The 23,701-nt window shown below is 41.6% G+C and overlaps 1 protein-coding gene across 1 annotated transcript in view; it reads right to left on the reverse strand.

The window, feature by feature from the left end:
- The window catches only part of CACNA1C (calcium voltage-gated channel subunit alpha1 C), a 257,802-nt gene that overhangs the window by 127,792 nt on the left and 106,309 nt on the right, over positions 1 to 23,701 (reverse strand). Inside the window, exons 8-10 of the mRNA XM_042991494.1 lie at positions 21,368 to 21,442; positions 18,799 to 18,889; positions 11,339 to 11,365 (exon numbers count right to left, since the gene is read on the reverse strand). Coding sequence (XP_042847428.1) covers positions 11,339 to 11,365; positions 18,799 to 18,889; positions 21,368 to 21,442 — 193 coding nt within the window. The remainder of the gene's footprint in view (positions 1 to 11,338; positions 11,366 to 18,798; positions 18,890 to 21,367; positions 21,443 to 23,701) is intronic.

Genomic DNA, 23,701 nt, shown 5'->3' on the forward strand with positions numbered 1-23,701 from the left:
TTTCTAAGTTTTCCCAGACTTAGTACTCCTGTCACACATTGTCTGCATTACTCATTTTAGTTATACATTAAGGAAATAATTATTAAACACCTATCATGGGATAGGTAATAGATATTCAACAGTTAACAGGATAGACAGTCTTTGCATAAAACTCATGCTTAAAGACCCTTGTAAGCAATGAAAGAGTTTGCTTACCACCAAGGCAGGCTTCACAGAGGTGCCACAGGAACACACCAAAGGGCCTCCTAGCCAGGGGTGGAGGAGCCAGCAAAGGTTACCCAAAAGAAATGATTTCTCATTTCCCCATACTGTCAGTTATCTTTTAGTATATGGTTCTTGCCTCTCCAGTGAGATCATAGGATCCTTGAGGGAAAAAGACTATGTCTTACACTTTGCTATAGATCCACAGTACTTAGTGCAGTCCATTTCACATGGTAAGGACATTTGACTGATAGGTTGGTAGAACAGCAGAGACAAACTCTATGCAGATTTACTAACATCTTGCTGAAGACAAGACTTGAGAGCCTGGAGCTTTTGTGACCCAGGGATGAAAGTGGGGGTGAGGAAAGGGCAGTGTTACTAAAAGAGTTTGCTTGGCATATAATTTTTGTCAGGCATCTAGAAGAGTAGACAACAGCAAAATGGTGGACATTTCAGGCTCTTTCTAGTGGCTAGAATAAGTTCCTATCTTTTCTTTAACTGGGAACAAGCAACACAGAAAATGATTACATTTAACTCTTTTATACTATATGTAAGTAACTTAAAATAGATTATCAGAGATTAGGAAAATTTATATATGTGCCTTGTCCTTGCTGCTCATTTCACTGAAGATGGGGCAAGACAGTCCTTCCAGATTTTAGAACCCTATGGGGTTCACTTCAGAACTCTGTAAAGTCAAGATCTGGAAACTCCAACAGGTTATCTGATTAATCCCTGCAAGTTGCATAAGACTTTCTAAATAACTTGTTCCATAACTGTTTAAATCCTATTCTGAACCATGATGCCCAAATGTTGCAAAATTCGTTATTGTAACTAATTCCTCAAAGTGGAGACTTGGCTTACAAAAGGAATCCCCTAATATTGCCTGAACATTATAACTTGATTATAATTTGCTGAGTTTCCTCTAAAGTTTCTCTTCTAACATTTCTTTTAAATAAACCATGACTTTGTATCATTCTGTATTGCAGATGTCTGGAAATTGAAATTGTCTTATTTGTCATTGTTAAACTGAGAAAATGATCAGGACATTTTGTTAAAACTTAAATTTTAGAATCTTTTTAAAGAGTAAAACAGGCTCTTCACTGTTTACAAAGTTATTCTGAGTTGCAAAAATTCCCTCTCCATTTCCCCCCATGTACTACTATGCTTTTCTCCTGTATGCTCCCATTCAATCATGGCTGCCATAATCAGGCAGAAAGTATGAAGATACATTCTTCTTGCATCTGTAGTGGAAATCCTAGCAGCAGACTGAAATAATTCCAGATCTACTTTGATAATTTTCATGGCATTTTCAATCCATTGCCCGGCTTTGCTATTCCTTAAACACACAACATCAGTGGACTGTAGAATCTAGACTAGAGGGTTGCCATTTTGTATCTTCTCAGACCTTTTAGGGCCAGCCCATCTGGTGCAGTAGCTACTAGACACATGTGGCTCTTGAGCACTTGAAATTGGCTAATCCAAACTGAAACATGTAGTAAGTGTCAAATAAACGCTGTATTTCAAAGATTTAGTACAAAAATTAATGTAAAATATCTCAATTTTTATATTAAACAGGGGTTAAGATGGCAGAGGACTAGGAGGACCCTAAGCTTGCCTCATCCCTCAAACACAGATAAATATCAAACCATCATGAACATCCAATATCTGAAGGCTAAGAGAGCAAAACTGCACAACAAGAGGTAGAAAACAGCCACACTGTGGAAGACAGGAGCTGCAGAGAGTTGATTTGGGGGAGAGAAGAGTTGCAGATGCTGCAATGGGGACAGAGTTCTGATCTTGTAGAGAGTAGCAAAAGAGAAAGAAAGAGAAGGAAAGAGTGAAAGTGCACGAAGGGAACTGTACAAGAAAAACTCTCCCCCAAAACCACTGTCTGGGAAAAGGAGAGCAGTGCAGTGGAAAGCTGAAATTTTTTTTTTCAATATATGAAATTTATTGTCAAATTGGTTTCCATACAACACCCAGTGCTCATCCCAAAAGGTGCCCTCCTCAATACCCATCACCCACCCTCCCCTCCCTCCCACCCCTCCATCAACCCTCAGTTTGTTCTCAGTTTTTAAGAGTCTCTTATGCTTTGACTCTCTCCCACTCTAACCTCTTTTTTTTCCCCTTCCCCTCCCCCATGGGTTTCTGTTAAGTTTCTCAGGATCCACATAAGAGTGAAAACATATGGTATCTGTCTTTCTCTCTATGTCTTACTTCACTTGGAAAGCTGAAATTTTGAAGGTCTGTGCCATTGCTAGGGTCATGCCTGGTGGGCTTGGTGGTGCTCTGGTGGGGAAGGAAGGTAGAGACCCAGGAGTGGGCAGCATGGTCTGAGAATTCCCTGGGTTGCACAGAGATAAACAGTTTCCCTGCTTGGAGTGCATTTGGGAGTGGTGGCATGTCCCCTCTGGGGACAAAAAAAGTGGCAGCAGCAATGTGCTGCCCTGTTCCCTAGCATAGGAAAAAAGACACTGCCTAAGGACAACAAACCTTTGTCTGGAGTTGTGCTGTTCTTTACCATAAACTCTGAACCACTACACGATCTCGTGACCATTTTCTGAGACAAATCAGCAAATGGCAAAAACCTGGCTAGGCCCTCTCCCAGAGGATCAGCATGTGTTTGAGCCATACAGATCTCTAAAATTTGTAATTTTGAAACCTAGCCGCATGCCTGAGATAAAACACAGGAGTACTGTGCTACCTGGCAGACAGACAGCTCGGTCGCAGGCAGGGTGAAGGCAGGGATCTGGAAGAGGCTAGGGACACAAAAGAGGTGCTTGTCTGTTCTTTTGTGAGGGCTTTCTGAAGAGTGGTGGGCATGAACTCCCCACTCCGGGGACAAGAGATTGGGGTGACACTATTCCCCCCACCCTAGCCCACCCATCAGCACTGATCAACTTCAGTGAGCAAAACAGCACTAGCAAGTGGAGGCTGTAGTTGCTTACATTAAGTTCTGCCCCCTGTACCCTGCAGGTGCATCTCTACTAGGACAAATCAGTCTGAGATTCAGTGCAGCAGGCCACAGCCCCAGAAGACCAGCACAAACCCCTTGCATGCATCAAGTCTACTGATCAAAGGTGCTGCAAAAGCTTCAGCTCTAGGGAAAATAGGATCTAGTTTCCTTTCTTTTTTTTTTTTTTTTTTGGACCTCTTCTATCACTCTCAGGAGCAGGAATATAGGAGCAGGCTTTTCTAACAATCCCCCCCCCCCAAAAAACTAGTGACCCAGACAAAATGACAAGACAAAGGAATTCACCCCAAAAGAAAGAACAGGAAGAAGTTATGACCAGGGATTTAATCAATATAGATATAAGTAAGATGTCTGAACCAGAATTTAAGACAATAATCATAAGGATATTAGCTAGGCTTGAGAAAAGCATAGAACACACTAGAGAATCCCTTATTGCAGAGATAAAAGAACTAAAAATTCGTGAGGCTGAAATAAAAAATGCAATAACCAAGATGCACAACCAAATGGATGCAATGACAATGAGGAAGGACAAAGCAGAGGAATGAATCGGTGATATAAAAGATAAGATTATGAAAAATAATGAAGGTGAAAAAAAGAGGGAAAGAAAGGTTTTGGATCATGAATGCAGACTTAGGAAACTGAGTGACTCCTTAAAGCATAATAATATTCATATTATAGAAGTCCCAGAAGAAGAAGATAAAGAAAAAGGAGGAGGAGGATTACTTGAGTTAATTATAGTTGAAAACTTCCTTACTCTGGGGAAGGAAACAGACATTGAAATTCATGAAACACAGAGAACTCCCATTAAATTCAACAAAAGCCAGCCATCTCAAAGACATATCATAGTCAAATTCACAAAATACACAGACAAGGAAAAAATCCTAAAACCAGCAATGGAAAAAAAAGTCCTTAACCTACAAGGGAAGACAGATCAGGTTCAGAGTGGATCTGTCCAAAGAAATTTGGCAGGCCAAAAGGTAGTGGCACAATATATTCAATGTGCTGAATGGGAAAAATATGCAGCCAAGAACACTGTATCCAGCAAGGCTGTCATTCAGAATAGGAGAGATAAAGAGTTTCCCAAACAAAAACTAAAGGATTTCGTGACCACCCAACCAGCCCTGTAAGATATATTAAAGAGGACTCTTTGAGTGGAGGAAAAAATACCAAAAACAACAAAAATCAGAAAGAAAATAGAACATCACCAGAAACACCAACTGTACAGGTTAACACAATGGCACTAAATTAATATCTTTCAATAGTCACTCTAAATGTAAATGCTAATGTACAGACTAAATGCAAATGTAAAGACTAAATGCTGTTATCAAAAGAATAGGGTATCAGAATGGATAAAAAAACAAGACTCATCTATATGTTGTGTACAAGAGACTCATTTTAGACCTAAAGAAATCTGTAGAATGAAAGTGAGGGGATGGACAACCACATATCATGGTAATGGTCGCCAAAAGAAAGCTGAAGTAGCCATAGTAGGGGACTTTAACACCCCACTTACAACAATGGACAGATTAAGCAGAAAATCAGCACACAGAAACAGTGACTTTGAATAAAACACTGGACTGCAAGGACTTAACAGATATATTCAGAACACTCATCCTAAAGCAGTGGAATCCATATTCTTTTTGAGTGCACATAGAACATTCTTCAGAATAGATCACATACTGGGTCACAAATCGGATCTCAACAAGCACAAAAGAACACAGCATCCAACTTTTCTGACCAAAATGCTATGAAACTCAAAGTCAACCACAAGAGAAATTTGGAAAGACCACAAATACATGGAGGTTAAAGAATATCCTACTAAAGAATGAATGGATTAACGAGGAAATTAGAGAAGAAATAAAAAAATACATGGAAGCAAATGAAAATGAAAACAGGACAATCTAGAACCTTTGGGATGCAGCAAAGGTGGTCCTAAGAGGGAAGTATATTGCGATTCAGGTCTACCTTGGAAAGCAAGAAAAGTCTCAAATACATAGCCTAACGACCTTACACCTTAAGAAGCTAGAAAAGGAACAGCAAATAAAGCCAGCAGAAGAAGGAAAATAATAAATATTAGAGCAGAAATGAATTATATAGAAACAAAATAACCAGGTAGAACATATTAAAAAACTAACAACTTGTTCTTTGAGAGAATTAATAAAATTGATAACCCCTAGCCAGATTTATCAAAAAGAAAAGAGAAAAGATCCAAATAGATAAAATCACGAATGAAAGAGGAGAGATCACAACCAACACCACAGAAATACAAACAATTATGAGACTATTCTGGAACAGATTTTGAAAAGACCCATAACCAGCAAATAAATTGAATCTGTAATCAAAAGTCTCCCAACAAACAAAAGTCCAGGGCCAGATGGCTTCTCAGGGGAATTCTACCAGACATTTAAAGAAGAGTTAATATCTAGTCTTCTCAAACTGTTCCAAAAAATATAAAGGGAAGGAAAACTGCAAAATTCACTCTATGAGGCCAATATCACCTTGATTCCAAAACCAGTCAAAGATCCCATTAAAAAGGAGAATTACAGGCCAATATCCATGATGAACATGGATGTGAAAATTCTCAACAGGATACTATCAAATTGAATCCAATAGTTCATTAAAAGAATTATTAGCCATATTCAAGTGGAATTTATTCCTGGGCTGCATGGGTGGTTCAATATCTGCAAATTAATCAACGTGATACCCCACATTAATAAAAGAAAGGATAAGAACCATATGATCCTCTCAATAGATGCAGAAAAGGCATTTGACAAAACATAGCATCCATTCTTGATAAAGGCCCTCAACAAAGTAAGTATAGATGGAACATACCTCAATATCATAAAAGTCATATATGAAAGACACACAGCTAATACCATCCTCAATGGTGAAAAACTGAGAGCTTTTCCTCTATGGTCAGAAACAAGACAGGGATGTCCGCTCTCCCCATTACTATTTAACATAGTACTGGAAGTCTTAGATTCAGCAATTAACAACAAAAAGAAATAAAAGGCATCCAAATCAGCAAGGAAGAATTTACTATTTGAAGACAATATGATACTCTATGTAGAAAACCCAAAAGACTCCACCAAAAAAGAATTGCTAGAACTAATACATGAATTCAGCAAAGTTGCAGAATATAAAATCAATGTACAGAAATTGTTTGCGTTTCTATACACCAATAATGAAGTGCAGAAAAAGAAATCAAGGAATTGATCCCATTTGCAGTTGCACTAAAAACCATAAGATAGATACCTAGGAATAAACCTAACCAAAGAGGTAAGAGATCTGTACTCTGACAACTATAGAACACTTATGAAAGAAATTGAAGAGGACACAAAGAAATGTGAAAAAATTCCATGCTCATGGATTAGAAGAACAAACATTGTTAAAATGTGGACACTACCCAAAGCAATCTACATATTTAATGCAGTTTGTATCAAAATACCACTAACATTTTTCACAGAGCTAGAACAAACAATCCTAAAATTTGTATGAAACCACAAAAGAACCCAAATAGTCAAAGCAATCCTGAGAAAGAAAGACAAAGATGGAGGCCTCACAATTCCAGACTTTAAGCTATATTACAAAGATGTAGTCATCAAGACAGTATGGTACTGGCACAAAAACAGACACGTAGATCAATGGAACAGAATAGAAAATCCAGAAATGGACCCACAACTATATGGTCAATTAGTCTTCAACAAAGCAGGAAAGAATATTCAATGGAAAAAAGACAGACCCTTCAACAAATGGTGTTGGGAAAACTGAACAGCAACATACAGAAGAATGAAACTGGACCATTTCTTACACCATACACAAAATAAATTAAAAATGGATGAAAGACCTAAATGTGAAACAGTAAACCATCAAAATCCTAGAGGAGAATATAGGCAGCAACCTCTTTGACCTTGGCTGTAGCAACTTCCTACTAGACATGTCACTGGAGGCAAGGGAAACAAAAGCAAAAAGGAACTATTGGGACATCATCAAGATAAAAACCTTCTGCACAGTGAAGGAAACAATCTACAAAATTAAAAAGCAACTGATGGAATGGGAGAAGATATTTGCAAATAACATATTAGATAAAAGGTTAGTATCCAAAATCTATAAAGAACTTATCAAACTCAACACCCCCCAAAAAACAAATAATCCAGTGAAGAAATAGGCAAAAGACATGAATAGACATTTTTCCAAAGAAGACATCCATATGGCTAACAGGCACATGAAAAGATGCTCAACATCACTCATTATCAGGGAAATACAAATCAAAGCCACAATGAGATACCACCTCATATCTGTCAGAATGGGTGAATTAACAACATAGGAAACAACAGATTTTGGTGAGGATGCAAAAAAAAGGGGAACCCTTTTACACTGTTGTTGGGAATGCAAACTGGTGTAGCCATTGTGGAAAAACAGTATGGAGGTTCCTCAAAAAGTTAAAAATAGAACTACTCTGTGATCCAGCAATGGCACTACTAGGTATTTACCCAAAGGATACAAGTACAGATTCAAATGGATACAAAAGTACAGATTGGGCTACATGGCACCCTGATGTTTATAGCAGCATTATCAACAATAGCCAAACTATGGCAAGAGCCCAAGTGTCTACTGTCTGATGAATGGATAAAGAATATGTGGTATGTGTACACACACACACACACACACGTATATATGTATGTACACACATATATGTATATATGTAATGGAATATCACTCAGCCATCAAAAAGAATGAAAGCTTGCCATTTACAACAACGTGGATGGAGCTAGAGTGTATTATGCTAAGCGAAATACGTCAGTCAGAGAAAGACAAATACCATATGATTTCACTCATACGTGGAATTTAGGAAACAAAACAAATGAGCATATGGGAAAGGGAAAAAAAGAGAAAAAGAGGGAAGCAAACCATAAGAGACTCAAAGACAGAAATGCTGAAGTGTTGGAGGGAAGTGGGTGGGGGGATGGGCTATATGGGCAATGATCATTAAGGAGGGCACTTGTGATGAGCACTGGGTGTTACATGTAAGTGATGAATCACTAAATTCTATTCCTGAAACCAATATTACACTATATGTTAGCTAACAAGAATTTAAATAAAAATTTGGGGAAAAAAAAACCAAAAAGCAAAAACCAAACCAAAGCACACACAAAGAAACAAAAAATTTTATATTAATTACATGTTGCCATGATAATGTTTTTGATACACTGGGTTAAATAAATTATATTAGATAATTTTCACCTGTTTTTTTCTACTTTTTAACATGGCTACTAGAAAAATTTTAAAAATGTTTATGTGGCTCACATATTTCTATTCAACAGCCCTGCTGTAGAGCTACCTGCCCATGCCTAAGATATAATAGCTGAGCAGAAATAGAGTTTAGTATTCCTGGGTAGAACCTTATCACTAGTCTGGCACAGTGGTTAGCAGTATGGGACCTGGGTGTGGGTTCTCACTTGGCCATATGTAAGCCAGGTGACCATCTGCATCTCTCAGCCTCAGTATCCTCATCTGAAAATGGGTTGAACGATAGTGCCAAGTTACTAGTAGTGTGCCTTTTGGGAACAGAAAGTCTTCTCTCTGTGTCTCTGTTGTATCTTGAACAGTAGCTATAGAGGGAGGAACTCTTCCCAGAGATCAAATGGCTGGAATATAGGAGGTTAAGCAGACAGCAGGTTGAGGTGAGTCTCAAAGCTTGGAAAAGAGCCCTGAGGTTTAGGGGGACCACTGTGCTGTTCCTCTCCTTTTTCAAAAGCACAGGTTACACTATGGGTCACTGAATAAAAAAATGTTCCCAGTCTCCTGGATAAGCTTTCACTAGACAGAGTCCATATAAAGATGTAATTTCTCTTCCAATCCTTTGGATCATGTTCATTCATTCATTCATGCATTCATTTGTTCATTTATGATTTATTCACTTGCATGTCATGAGAATGATATTTTGGAAATATTTTCAAATGGATTTTTACATCCCTTTACTCTTATTGTGTAGAACCTTTGGAACTGTCAGGAACACGAATGCTTTCTCAGCTTTGGCTGTCAAATTAGATATTTTGTTTGAGTTTGTGTAAGCCTATTGTCTTACTAAGGCAAGACAATTCATTCATTCATTCGTTCACTCATCAGATATTAATTCAGTTCCTATTATGTATATGCCACTTCTTCAGATACTGAAGATAAAGCAGTAAAATTCAAGCATTACTGAGAGAAAAAGGGTTTTTAAAATATTTTTTTAGAACTCTCTTTTTCATGTACCAGCTAGGCCTGGTAGACTTGACCCTAGATTTTTTTTTTTTTTTTTTTATGTAAAGGAGGTCTTGGATTGAGAGAAAGAGGAAGGGGAGAAAGGCCTGCATTTTCCAGTTCTAGCAAATTATGGGAGAAAGAAGGTATCAGAAATAGGGTGAAAATAAGACATCAGAGTCCTCACTTAATTCTCAGCCCAGGAGCCAAGTCTCAAGAGGTTGCAGAGGGTTGCTTTAGAAATACCCAAATAATCATGGGGAAGCCCAGAGACACTGAGGCTAGTGGTGGCCTCCATTGGGTATAGTATGGGGGGCTGTCTGCAGCCCCCTGGGACAACATCAGTCTTTGACTCAGAGTTCTATTCAGGCTGGTACAAATACAGCAGTGGGAGGCGGGTAGGTAGGTGAGCCTGCCATAGTGCTCTGGGTTTCCCGTAGCTTGTTTACGGAGTGTGAAGGACCTGGAAGTGTCCATGCACTCAGATGAGGTGTGGAGGTGGCTGAAGTCAGTGGACTGACAGACCTTGGAGGTCAGAGAGCAGAGGTAGAGATTTCAAGATCAAATGCAAATATGGGGGGACCCATGGACTCCAGAGGTAGATGTCTAAACTAGATGGATTGTTGCATCCCAGTAGGGGGCCAGTTCAGAGAGAAGCCCAGACTAGCCATCATACAGGGGAGATAGGCAGAGGACTCAGAAGGATTCCAGGAGCAGCCCTCACCAAGGCCTGTTTACTTCCCAGGATCTTGAAGTTCCCTGCCCCCATATATCCAGATTCCATCCTGGAGAAAAGCTGGCGAAATGGAAATATGAGAAACTGAACATTTCACCTTCAAGGACTATTTAAAGTATAGCAGTGGGTTATATTTACCCAGCTGGACTAAAGTTTAGTGTTATTTATGCTCCTGCTACACAGTAGGTAAGGCTAGGGAAGCAAGATTAGATCAATTACAAAACATAAACAACAAATATTTTTGGCATGTAGAAGCTTTGTGGGAGAAAATTCACATCCCCACTCCACAAATCCATTCATTCTTCCATTCAACATACATGTATGGACAGCCTACTCTTGGACCAGCACTTAGCTAGGCTCTCTGAGGCATGCAGGGGCTATTGAAAAAGATAGGCCTATGAACCAATAACTGGAGTGTAGTATGTTAAGTGCTGTGATAGAGGTATGAATGAAGAAAGCACTATGAGAATGGAGAGAGGTGAGTAACTTCTCCTGGAGAGTTTGCAGAGAATGTGGTAGATGTAGTAACATTTGAGGTTCTTAACAAAAATCTGAATTCTCCGAATGAAGACATGTGGACACAGTGATTCAGGTAGAAGAAAGCCTACATGCAAAGGCCTTGATGTCTGAGAGGACAGGGAACATTCTGGTGACTGCAAGAAATTAACCATTCCATGTGGTGGGAACAAAGACTATGTGCAGAGGAGCACGGGAGGTGAGGCTGGAAAGGCAGATCTGGGGCTGAAGACCACAGATCCTGTGGAAGGTTTTGAAGCAGAACAGTGTAGTGATCCTATGTGCATTCCATAGTCCTTACAGTTCATTTCTCACTGTGTTCCACAAACATGAAGTAGGCAAGAACAGTAGCAAGTGTCCATATTACATTTATTTTAATTGGACTTTATCTTATAAGGGAGACACATTGGGTTTCACAACCTCCTAGAGATGGTGCTGCCAAAAAGACTGGCAAAGAAAATTCAACAAATATCAACCCTTGAATTATATGCTGGATCTGATTTAAAGGACTTTTCTTCATAGCTGTACAGAAGAGAGCATTTACTCCGTAGAAGAAAACCCTCACTGTACTGCCCCACACGGTAGGTGTTACCTTGGGCTACCCAAAAGCATAGGGACAGAGCTGGTAGGCAGTAGGAAAGAAGATGAACATGCATCTCACTCACCTGAACTTTGATTTGGAAATCCGATGGCTGAAAGAGAAAAAGCAGATGTTACAAAATGACACATATGCATATTCTTCCATTTAAAAGATATTCAGCAATTCTAGAGAAGTTTGATGTCCCTGCATGACTATAAATGGGCACTGGATGGATGTGTGGAGTGAAGTAGAACAACTCTGAAGAGACAAAACCCTATTTGTCAACATCTCCTGGCACGTTTGTGTGTATGAATGTGAAAACCAATGACTGACAAGTCTACAAATCCAGTATTTTCTAAGTGGAAGCAACACTCTCTGGAGAGTCTCTGGAGGCGCCATGTGGCACCTGCTCAGCAGGTCCCATGAAGTTAGGTTAGGCTGTGTGTAGGGAATGCTGCACCTTGATGAGAGCCATGGAGGACAGGAAGGTCTCTCTGCAGATGTGAAAGTCTCACCAGTTGGAAACCAGAGGCAGGAGCATGTCATCACAGACCCCACTGCTGTCTGAACAGGATCCCAGCCAATGCTGGGGTATGAAGTGAAGATAAGCAATAGAAGCCAGCTGGGAACTGAAAGGCCTTTACAATCCTGGCCTGAGGGCTGCAGCTGGGCCTAAAGGAACAGCCGCAGGTCCTGTCAGAAGCTCAGGAAACCGACAGTTATGTGCAGCCTTAAAGACATGGGGAACTTTCAGGTGAAAGCATAGGGCAGGTATGACTCAAAGGGTCATTGAATGGGGAAGGAGGAATCTTCAAGGAGGCCCTGAGGCTACCAAGTTCATATAGGAGAGTCCACAGGAGACTAGGAGGAGGAAGGCTGGGAGAAGGGAGGAAGGAGAGAGGGGAGAAGGAGGGAAGAAGGGGTGGGGGCAGGGAATGTAAGCATTTGAGACAAAACAATTGAAGGCAATGTATCAGAAAAGTCTTTGGTGTTAAAGGAGTAAGGTGGAGAGATTGTAGGTGGAGCAACCATGCTCAGATGGATACCCAGATGGATGCAGAATGTAAGTTGGGGAGGAAGAAAGTGACAGAGACATTGGTAGGGAGACAAAGACAGATGCAGAGAGAAAACATGAGCAGGGAGTTCAGGAGGCAACTGCTGCAAGCCTGTGTTGTCCTAGCTCAGCACAAAGCAAGCTGTGTCACATAGCAAGAAAACAACCCCTCTCATTATTTTTTATTAAAAAAAAATTAACAGAAGATGTGACAGGTGGCAAAGCCATCGTGTGTGAGATAATTATATCTCTGGGGCACTGAGAATCCTAGCCAAGTGCCTTTACTGCTCTGAACCACTAGCTAATAACCTTTCCCCACCTCTAAGACTGCCTGCTAGGGCTGGAGTGTTTAATCACATGTTAACAAAGTGTGTGGGAAGGGGACCGGGAGCCAAGGACAGCATTTTTATTTAGAGCCACGGTTTAATGGGAGAAACAAATGTTTTCCAGATGCTAATTGGGTGTTGGGGAATCTGGGGTCCTCTCTTCTCCAGCAGGCCATGCTGAGCTTGGGGACCTTCAGGGTCTTCTCTAGGCTTACTTTTGGAGAGTTGACTCTCCTTGCTGTTAGGCATAAGCCAAAGTGGATGACCGCGGCCTTTAGTCTTGTGACTCTGTCTACAGAACCTGGTCTGGCCCCAGGCCTTCTTTCAGAAATGTCTCAGTGATCCTCTCTAGGATGTCCTTTAATGCAGACCACATGCTCTTTCCTGTAAGGGTCTCTCTCAGTCCAAGTGGATCAGCAAAAGTGGGTTCTTAAAACCAAATATCGTATCTCCCAGGTAAATGACTCTGGGGAGTGGGCATAGAGGGGGATCAGAGCTGAGGTGTTTGAAATGAGGTGCTAGTCCTAGTTCCAGCATGGTAAGCTATGGGTCCTTCTGTGGCATTCTGGAACATTCTGAAGAGGAGGAAATAGAGTAGGACTTTCCTTTCCACTTAGTTTCAAGTCCTGATGTATAACCCTGGATACCACACTCAAAGCCTATTATTGTTGCTGCTCTTCTCAGGGGATTATGAATGTAATTTTAGGTTCACTGCGTCAGAATTGTTCATTATCTTTTAAGTATCATATTACTTAAGAAATGGGGAGGGTACTGCTCAAGTGGCAACACCTGGAGACAAAGGAAACTTCAGTCCTTGGAGAGCTGAGGTTAGAACTCTGTAAAGGCCAAGCGTCTGAATTTCTCCATACTCCCTCCTATAGGTGGGAGACAACTGTAGGACCACACTTCATGAAAACAGAGGGATCCCATTGCTCAGCAACTTCACCTTGTGGGAAGTAACCGCTGGCTCAGGGTTTGGAAGGCTGGTCTGTCCTACTGTGTGAGTAAGCAAGCACCAGAGCACCTGGGTGCCTTGTACCATGGCACCAGTCCACACCCTGGTCTGGCTGACATGTGGTAAATCCTGCTTCCTTCCACTGGTTTTTAAACCACTTCAGATTCCTCAGAACAGTAGAGGTCTTCCAAACCCCAATGGGGTACGCACAACTTGCTTAGAAGTCTTCTTGGCTTTTTCTATCATTGTTATCCTAGTGAGGTACAATCCCTACCTTGTGTTTTAAATGGCTTCCTGAAGGAGAGCAGGAAGGTGGAGAAAGTAACTCATGCTTAAGACCATCAGAACAATTCTACTGGTTTGGACTTGAAGTTCCTTCAACCCAGGATACTTTCTCTACCCAGGCCTCCAAGACAAACCTTCTAGGAAGCCATGATTTTCTTTGTTGATATTAAGTTTCAAAATTGAAGACAAATCCAAACTCCTTTTGTTTTGCTTAACTACTTACTTCTTGGGAACTATTTATATTTCAGACTTCCTTTCCTTCCTAGAGTAATGAGAACCATATATTTACTACTTGCTGTATGAAATAGTATTTCCCTAAATTGTCCCAATTTGCTTCTAACCTAAGTCAGATGGCACAGTGGTCGCTATCCAGGTTGACACACATCTGACTCAACCTCCTGGACTCCACAACTTCAACACCATTCACAGATATTATTTCTAGAAGGGTAATGGACCTTGTCATCACAGAACACTGCTCCAACTGGATGCTTAGCTCAGTCACTCCACATTCTGGACAGTCACCTTCTCTATTAATCCTCCTGCTCTTCCTCCGAACCCAATCTTTGCCCTCACTATGTCTTCCCTATCATTCACACCCTTGTAGGGTTCTCAGGTTAATGTCAGGCTTAACTTCCAGTTCTCAGGTTGGCCCCAGGGTCATATTGATTTTGCTCTCCACACAGTACCTGGGACTTCTACTTTGCCTGTCTTGCTAAACTGCCACCCTGGTTCACACCACTCTCTGTTTTTAGTGCTTCTGGGCCACATAGCCTGCCAAAAAATATGTTGAATTGTTCTGTGAGGCTGACTTTACATTTACAATGTCAGGCTCCACTGTGGCTTCAGCAATGCTATGCTCAGCAATCTTTTAGTGACCTCTTGGTGACTCACTAGTTTGAAACCTCTGTACTGTTCTTCAGGTTCCTAAGACACCTAACCCCCACTTTCTGTGATGAAATGACAGATAATTTGGTATGACTCCTATCATTCACTCTGCATTGGAGCCTATTTTGGATTTTATATTTGTTATAGAACTGTAGAATTTGAGAGCTTGGAAGGGATCCTTAGATATCACCTGGATCTATGGTTTGCAATTTATCAAGTTGTAGAATGTTTTATTCATATGAAATCTTACATGGAAGCCCAATATGTAAAAGAGGTGAAAGTGGTCCCCTTCTGCAGTAGCCCCTGCAGGTGGTTCCCAGGAGCCCTAGGCCTCTGCTAACAGCACTCTGAGCCAACAACCAGGACAACTCCTTTGTGTCCCAGAGGGAGAGACCAAGACTCAGAGGGGAGGTGCTTTGGCTGAGGTCACATGGCTAGTTGGTGGCTGATTGAGACTTGACCTCAGGGCTGCTGATGCCAGGTTTCTTTTTCTATCTTCCAATTAGTCCCAGAGGTAAGGAACTCCTTCTTCCTTTGTAAATCTTGTGTCTCCAACTGCGTCTTTGAAGTCAACCTTCCCCTTTTAGGCGATGCCTTCCAATAATCACTCATTTCCATTCTGGCATCCTTAGACCCTCCCCTTTCACTGGCCTCTTCTTTGCCATAAAGATTGTCCCAGTGTTTACAAGCCCTTACTTGGCCACTGCTGCCTTCCTTTCTGCCATCTTATTTTCTTCTCTCCCTTCCATGGCCTCACTTCTGGAGCAAGTGCCCTACACTGGCTCATTCTCACTCCTCTCCTTCTCTAAGACTCCAACTCCCACAAACAAGTCTTATAGAGTATGGCTCCAGAACACACAAATAACCCAACCACTTTTTAATCTCCACATGTGACTCTAGCCTGAGCCACCATCACCTCACACCTCAGTAATTGCTACTGATGATGCTTTACTGTGTGCCTGCTTCCGTGTTGGCATTGCTTCTACCTATTCTTTTCCTCACATCCAAGTGATCCTTCAAGAATGCAAAACAAACCAAATCAACCTCCCTACCCAGCTCCATGTTCTTGTGACTTCTCATATTCAATGACTTCTCACAGTCTTGTAACAGAGACAAAGATCATTAAGGGGTCTACCAGGACATGCCATCTCCAGCCTCAACTCCCTGTCTCTCCCCGCATGCTCTGCCCTGACCACACTGGCCTCTCAGTTCTTCCATCCAAAGGCCTTGAAACACACTGTTGCCTTTGACTGGAACATTATTCCTTACTCTTCACTTCAATAATGTGTTTTCACCCTTCACTTCTCAGCTTAAATTTAATTCTTCAAAAAAGTTGCCAGTCTAACCGGTTATTAGCCCTACAATATACTTTTCCTTCTTAACACTTACCTTGTTTATAGTGACTTATTCACTTGTTTAATGTCACTTCCACACAGATTATAAACTCCAATGAGATGATATCAATCTTTCTACTGCTATGTATCACCATCACTTAGAACCAAGCTGGGCACACTTTGAATGAATGTACAAGTAAACAGTTCTCTCTTGAAATTCTTTCTCCCATGGATTCCAGGCAAGTGCTGCTGTCTATTCCCTTAACATCTCTTCATTTGTTTCATTTACTTGTTCTTATTCTTCTGTGTGTCAGGTTCCCACGGTTCAGCCCTTGGCCTTCTGACTCTATTCCTCTACGACCAACCCTTGTCCTATACTCTCATTAATAGCTCTTATACTGATGACCTCAAGTGTGTGGCTCCATCCCTGTTCACAGCTGCACCTTGGACCTCTATATCCTATTGCCTGCATAGTACCTGCAAGCCCCTCGGTTGGACCCTGCTTCAAATTCTACTTCAACATCCTTACTGTCTTCAAACTTTGATGGCTCCTTCTTTTTAATCACCTCCCTCTCCCCCCAAAAATATACTGTAGTTCCTTTTTCTCTGTGCCCCCACCCCCTCATCTTCATCAGGCCTTCTCACTGCCTATAAATTCTCATCCTGGTCTCATCCAACCACACAAGCCTTTTAACTCTTAGCTTTAAAAATGCTAGACCCTCACTGTCTCCTTCCCATAAGACCCAGTCTCAGTCTCCAGTCAGTTCTCACACTGTGTTTCCCACCAGGAATGTTGGTGGTCTTATCCCATGGTTGGCTGAGGCAAGGAGTGGGGTGGGGTGAGTAGAGAGATGGTGGAAAGACCATAATTTATTAGGTATATATTATAGTTCTGGTACTGTGTCTAGGTATTTTATATGCACAGAGCAGATGCATCAATGTGGATATTCATAAGGATAATAGGAACCATTTCTACAGAGCTCTCCCAGCCTGCAGAATGTGTCCTCAAAGAAATGACAGATACACTAGAGGTGCCAGCTTCCCTCTCTGGAGGATAATCATATTCACCCTCCAACAGAGCCACCATACTCTCCTGAAATGTACTCTCAAGTGGCTTCCTAGAGCTGGGAACTCCCCTGGTCCCTCCTGGTCTGCAACTTGGGCTATGCCTAAAAGCCGGAGTTGCAGGGTCCTCCATGTTATAAAGACCAGAGAAAGGCCTGACAGACTTAGAGGGTTTGCTGGGACCCATTTGCAAAAACTTGAGTGCTTGCTTTGTATGGTTCCAAAAGGGAAAGGCTTGGACTGCTGTTTAAAAATGTAATTAGCCCCGTATTTTAACAACATTTTGACAATAATTGCTTCCCAATGATGCCGAGAAATCTGCAGTGCAGACTCCCTGGTGCCACTGTCAGAGTGAGTGATACTGAAGGCCCTGTGTACCCTGGAAATAGAAGTTGCAAGAGCTGGTCTGTTCTTAAGCCTTTTTTTCCCTTCTCCTTTGGCTTGGAGATCATTCTCAAGGCTGGCATGGCTTCTGTTTAGACTTATATATGGAGAAACTTTTTAAAAGTGTTGGGGTTTGCTCACACCATTGAGTCATTTCAGGAATGAAGGGTGAAATAAGATACTGTTTCACTGATGGAATGATTTTGAAACTAATTTTATTTGGGACTGGTCCTACTCAGAGCCTTCTGCATGCAGTGCTTTTCAGGGACCAAGGTGAGTTTACAGTTCTTATACCACAAAGTCAACAAGAAGAGTAAGTTCCACTTCCCAAAGCAGATCCCGAATGTTCCATGAGGCCTCATTCCCAAGGTCAATGTGAATCCCTGACAGAATATAACTTTAATCTTTGGACTCTGCTGAGATGCTGGTAACAGAACCAGCAGTTTGCTTATTTTTAGCAGTTAAACTATTTTTTCCCTTCATTCTTTGGTGGAGGAACATTTCCCAGGGACTACTGGTTTCCATTTTTAAGATAAAACTAAGATGGGTGATTGTGATAATTCATGTGTGAACTGTTCCTCTATGCACCTGGCCCAGTCCTGGGCCAGTCACTTACCAAAGCCTAGGCCCTGGGGTCTGACCCAGGGAAAGGGAAGTCATAGGTATCTAGGCTGGAGCTGCTTTTGGAGGAGGTGACTGGCCACGTTCCAGGCTAAACACTGACGAATTCTGCAATAACTCAAGGTTGCACTTCAGGAATCTCTATTTCCCTTTACTAGGTGGGTAACTAGAGTTGCAGATAAGGACCAACATGTTTATTAGCTCCCAGGTTATTTTCTTACCTGTATCCTCTTATTCCAGGTCACATTTACCAGCAGGACCCAGGGACCCTCACATAGGTGTCTCATGTGACAGGGGGTGAGAGAGGCTGGGAAGAAACAGACTTTGGAGCCACCTCTAACCCCCCACCACTCGATATTTCACTGATGTAATGCACAGGGGCTTGAAATCCATGAGTCAGACCCTTACAGGAGTGCAGAATTGGAGACTGGCTTTAATGTTAAGACTCTTCCCCCTGCCTAGGAGCCATACTCAACCCAGGGCAGTCTTTTCTCACACAAGTCACCACTTGAGATTTATGTTTCTCTGACCTCTGCCTCAACCACGATGGGCCAAGCCATTGTGATTTCAGGACACAGCATCCCTTCCCGCACACCTGGAAAAGCCCCAGTCCCTGGGCTCTCCGTGCCTACTCACGCCAGCCTGGCCCCGCAGTTCTCTCCCTCGATGTCACCTCCAGCCACGTTTTCGGTGTTGACAGACTCGGTCTCACTTGTGGGCATGCTCACTATAAGAGTCAAAGGGATGCAAGGCATTGAGGGTGGGAAGGAAAGGGGAGAGAAGAGCATTAGTTTGCACAACACCCTATTCCAAGACTGTGTGCTGCTTGGGAGGATGAAAGCCTGAGCAGCATCTAATAGTGGGGTACAGTGGTGCTGCTGTGAACAGTGCCATGGCCAACTTTGGGGGTTTCCTTGACCAACATGCCTGATGCTTGTCTAGGGTAAGTTTTGCTGCCAAGGACACTCAAACTCATAGGATTTGGGAGGAAATATGGTGATAAGATCATTTGCTTCTTGAAAACAGTGACCACTGAATCCTTTTCTACCTTTTCCTACAATAGAAAAGTTTTCTATTTGCATCCACTACTAACCATAAAAAGAAGAGCTTTCATGAAAATATTTTATTTTGCTTTCTTCCCCACCCATCAATTCTAAGGGGCTTCATCCCCAAATTTAGAATCCAGCTTATTTGTAGAAAGGGTGTTTTTGTTGCCTCATGAACTACTATATGGATGTGGAAGACTGCTCCCTGTCTTGTAGTGCATACTGGGTGTATCTAGGACCATACCTGAAATAGGGAGCTTGAAATAAATGGCTATTACCAGAATCATGTACTAAGATTCAAACTAGCACTACAGATACCAAGAATGAGGATCACAACTGTGGAATCCACCAATTAAATTTAAATGTGACTTGAAGATAGACTAAAGATAGGTTGGGATATTATTTCCCCTTCCAGTAAATCTGACGTTCCCATCCCAACAGGCTGACTTTGGATATAAACCATCTAATTCCACTGGTGCCAACCTGTCCAGTCAATCTACACTCTCTTCCCGAGGCAGCAGTGGGCTAGATTTCCAGAGCAGCAGGAGTCATCTAGCTTGCAACCCAGTGTGGTGGCTTAGAGAAGCCATTTATTATTATTCTCTATTCCAAATAAAAGTTTTACTCAAGAGAATTCTCAAGAGAATTCTTCTTCTTCACCATTTCTTACCCTTTTAATATGACACAACAAGTTTTATTTTTGGTAAACCTTGTTCTTCAGAACATTATAGCATTGGTCCTGGTTCCATTCTTCTTGCAGAACAGAACTCCTCATGTGGTGAGAAAATCACTAACCCTCAGCAGCCACAGAATTTTCAGTTAATGAGGGTATGGTATCAGGTGATGTGGCACCTTGTGACAAATCGCCATGGGGCCACCACAGCCCAGGAGAAGCTTCTACTGGTTATATGGATAATGTTGTTGGATGGAAAATTTCCAAGGTTCTTTTATTTTGGATGAAGACAAGATGGGTGGGTGAGAAGACACTCCTTTCAGGAACATGCAAGATACAAATAGGAACCCATGACTTACCATATGTTTGACCTCTCCACCCTAGGATTCACTTTTAATACAGTTGGGTAAAAAGAAATCTGGATGCCATTTCAAAGAAGGTTGTCATTGGATGAGACTTTAGATATTACCCAGCTATAACTTGTTCCCTTCACTTTACAAAACAGGGAAGGGGAGATTCTCACATTCACACAGTGGGTTTGGAGTAGGACTTGGTTGGAAGCACAAGTATCATGACCCCCTTCACCATGCTCATCTCAATTGTCCCTTATTGACCAACTCCTCACTCTACACCGTAAGACAGGGCTCTTATAGCCAAATAAGGCTCTGGAAGCATCAAAGGAGCATGGTGAATAGCCAAATGATGGTGTTCAATTTTATAGCATTTAGACTCCCTTTGTAGCCTGATGTCTGAGGGAGCTGGTATGTGAGGCCAGACCTTAGGGATGGTTTTAGCACTGTAAGCAGGGAAGACAGCACTTTCAGAGCTTGTCAGGTTCCTTGTTACATCCATACATACATTCATACAATTGAAGAGCCTTCATACAATTGAAGAGCCTTCACTCTTTCACTTCATCTATCTCTGGCCCTCTCTGACCTAAGGTTACTTTAATTCTTCAGGCATCATTCTTTAAAGTTATAGAGCTCTGACTTTGAGACACTTTGCTCCCAGAGAGCCCCTTTTGTGCTACTGGAGTAGTATGATGGGGATGGTGCTAGGCTTGGAAAGACAACCAAATTAGAAGTGGGTATGCCTGGGCTTTAAGGAGGAACCATATCATCTTCTAAATCAAGGAACTGCCTGTATCAGTATCAAGTTGGCATTTACAGTGACCTTAATCTTGGGTGGTACTATCCAAAGGAAGGGTTCCATAAAGGAATAGCTGCTGCAATCAGCTTTGCTGTTTGTTTTGTCATGTATAAAGTCATGTTTGCTGACTTTATACATATTAAGAGATGATAAGGCACTGGATTTGAGTGGGGAAGGTTACCATACCCTTACACACACACACACAGACACACACACATACACACAGACACACACATACAGGACCACTGTATCACAAGCCATCAAGAAAAATACCCTCCCCTCCAGTCTGGTATGTACCAATGCATATTTACACACATAGAACACAGGGGAACATTACCATGGGTTTCTGTGGAGTGACTAAACCAAGAAAACTTCCCTTTCTTCTGATCAAGCAAGCCCGCTGGAGTGCTTCCTTTCACAGACAAGATGGAGTCAAGACCAGGAACAAGACATCAACAGAGAGCATGCAGTCAGCCACGGGCAAAAGAAAGAAACAAGGAACTCAGCTTTCACATAGAACATCCATTTTAATCCCTGAACATAAACTAAGAAAATTGTAAAAAGCAATAAATCAAAAACACACAAGAAAACATAACAAAATAGAACCAAAACCCCAAATTACATGAATTAATGACACAAAACAAAAGATGGACCCTGAGGAGAAGGAATTACTCCAGAAGAAGCTTCAGTCTACACTGGTCTATCTAGCTAGTGGCTTTGAGGGAAGAGTTTCCTAGGAGATGCTATCACCCAGCCCTGCTGCCTCCCTAGGGAGGTGCCTCTTTTACAGGCTCCACTGGGGTAACTGCTAAAATCAAACTACAGCATTGGTGTGCCCTGTCACTCTTACCCAATAGCCAGGTGACTTGACCTCTTCCCCACCTGTAGTGGATCTACCCCTCTCTTACTACTTACACCCAGATCATGTCACTTGCAGATGGAAAGCAATCCATGGATCTATTTGTTCCTTTGTCCAATTCAACTACTCAGTCCCATTCAATAAAGATCCACCAAGTGCTTCAGGCCTGATCATATTCAACACATACATATCTGCTTTCAATCAGTTTAAACAGGCAAATAAGTTGCTCAGTTGCTTGTCAATGGGTGGTCTTTTGAGGAGTTTGGTGTATAAGGGAGAAGAGTTGTGTAAGCTTCTTTTGGCTCTGGGCTCTGGTTGAAGAAGAAGGTACTAAGGAGATTGTAAAAACACTGATTGCCACAAATGGAAGAGGGGGAGTTCTGTATTCTGCAACAGACTTTGAGTTCTGGATGTCAAATGCTTTATCTAATTCCAGAGAAAGAGAATTTTCCCATTCTGACAAAATTAGTGTTGACTGCACCTCTGCCAGGCCTCTATGGAGATTGCTGGGGAGCAGTGGTGAGTGAGGCTTAGTCACAACTTATTAATGAGGTGGAAAATCTGTTACCACTCAGGAAAGGAAGCATGTGCCCTGATGAGAAATGGGTAGTTAGTCCCATCAGTTCCAGGAAAGGGCATGAAGAGGAAGGTCTATCCAAGTTTTTAGGTGCTTCTTTATTTTATCCACTTCCCCTGGAACTTGGATCACATTCAATGGCTATCCTTGAATGTTGCTTGTTAGTGAGAATTCTGAAGACTGGTTCATGATTGAAAAGGGTCAGGCTTATTTTTAACCTAGGTAAAGGGCCATGTCCCAAACACACATCTTTAAAACACAAAGCTTAGAATAAGCAGACACTTTACAACAGTAGCATTTTTTCTCACTTCTCAAAAATCCTATATAAGAAAAGCCCTGACGGTTAGGAACTGAAATGAATGACTTGGTTCCAATTACTTTCTAGCAGAAGATATGTCTCAATTTATAATGATAACATTCACTGAAGTAAGCATCTTATAATGAGTGATCTTTTGTTTGGAGGTGTAAAGGGGTCAACATAGTCTGCCAGTCACCAAGTTTGTTCACACAGTTGTCTTGGGAAACAAGAGACACTTGGTCAGTGAAGGAAAGCTCAGAACATTGGGACCTGTTATACAGAAGCATTATTCAGCTTCTGGCTTTGGTAGGAGTACTGTCCCATATTGTTTGATTTCAGAAATAACTGCATGATAACTTTTAAAACAATAGAGCTTGATAAATACATGTCACTCAGTGTATAACTGAATTTGACCAGGGCTGGTATCTCATATGGGCAAAGTTGGCAGCCATCTGTTTGGCAAGTTATATGAAGAGCATCTAAATTCTCTCCCTTAAGAGTGTTCAGTAGTGTCTGCTAGGTCTGCTCTGTTGGGTCAAGTCATATATCTGAAGGTTCCTTGCTGAAATGAAAATATCTCACTCGGAAGGAGCAATACATTAACATATTAATATTAGCACCTATTTGTGACAGTTTATCCTGTAAATACCTAAGAGAATAAGATGGGTGAAAATGCAGTTTGTGTTTCTATTTCTAAGGGCTTAGACAGCAGGATCACAGTTGATTCTTTAAGGGATTTGTTGCCCTAGAGAGAGAGAGAGAGAGAGACTTGGATTCCTTCTTGAAATCTGAGTGTCCGAACTGTTGAAAGTTGAGAATTATAATTGTTAGATATTTATTCTATGGATGAGCTGGAGACTCTGACTCTTCTTTGGCCATTCAGACAGTGAATTGGTTGGAAACTAAGGCCAAAAGATGGCAAAGAACCCTGGTGCCT

The sequence above is a fragment of the Panthera tigris genome, chromosome B4, assembly GCF_018350195.1.
Source record: "Panthera tigris isolate Pti1 chromosome B4, P.tigris_Pti1_mat1.1, whole genome shotgun sequence".
NCBI lineage: Eukaryota > Metazoa > Chordata > Mammalia > Carnivora > Felidae > Panthera > Panthera tigris.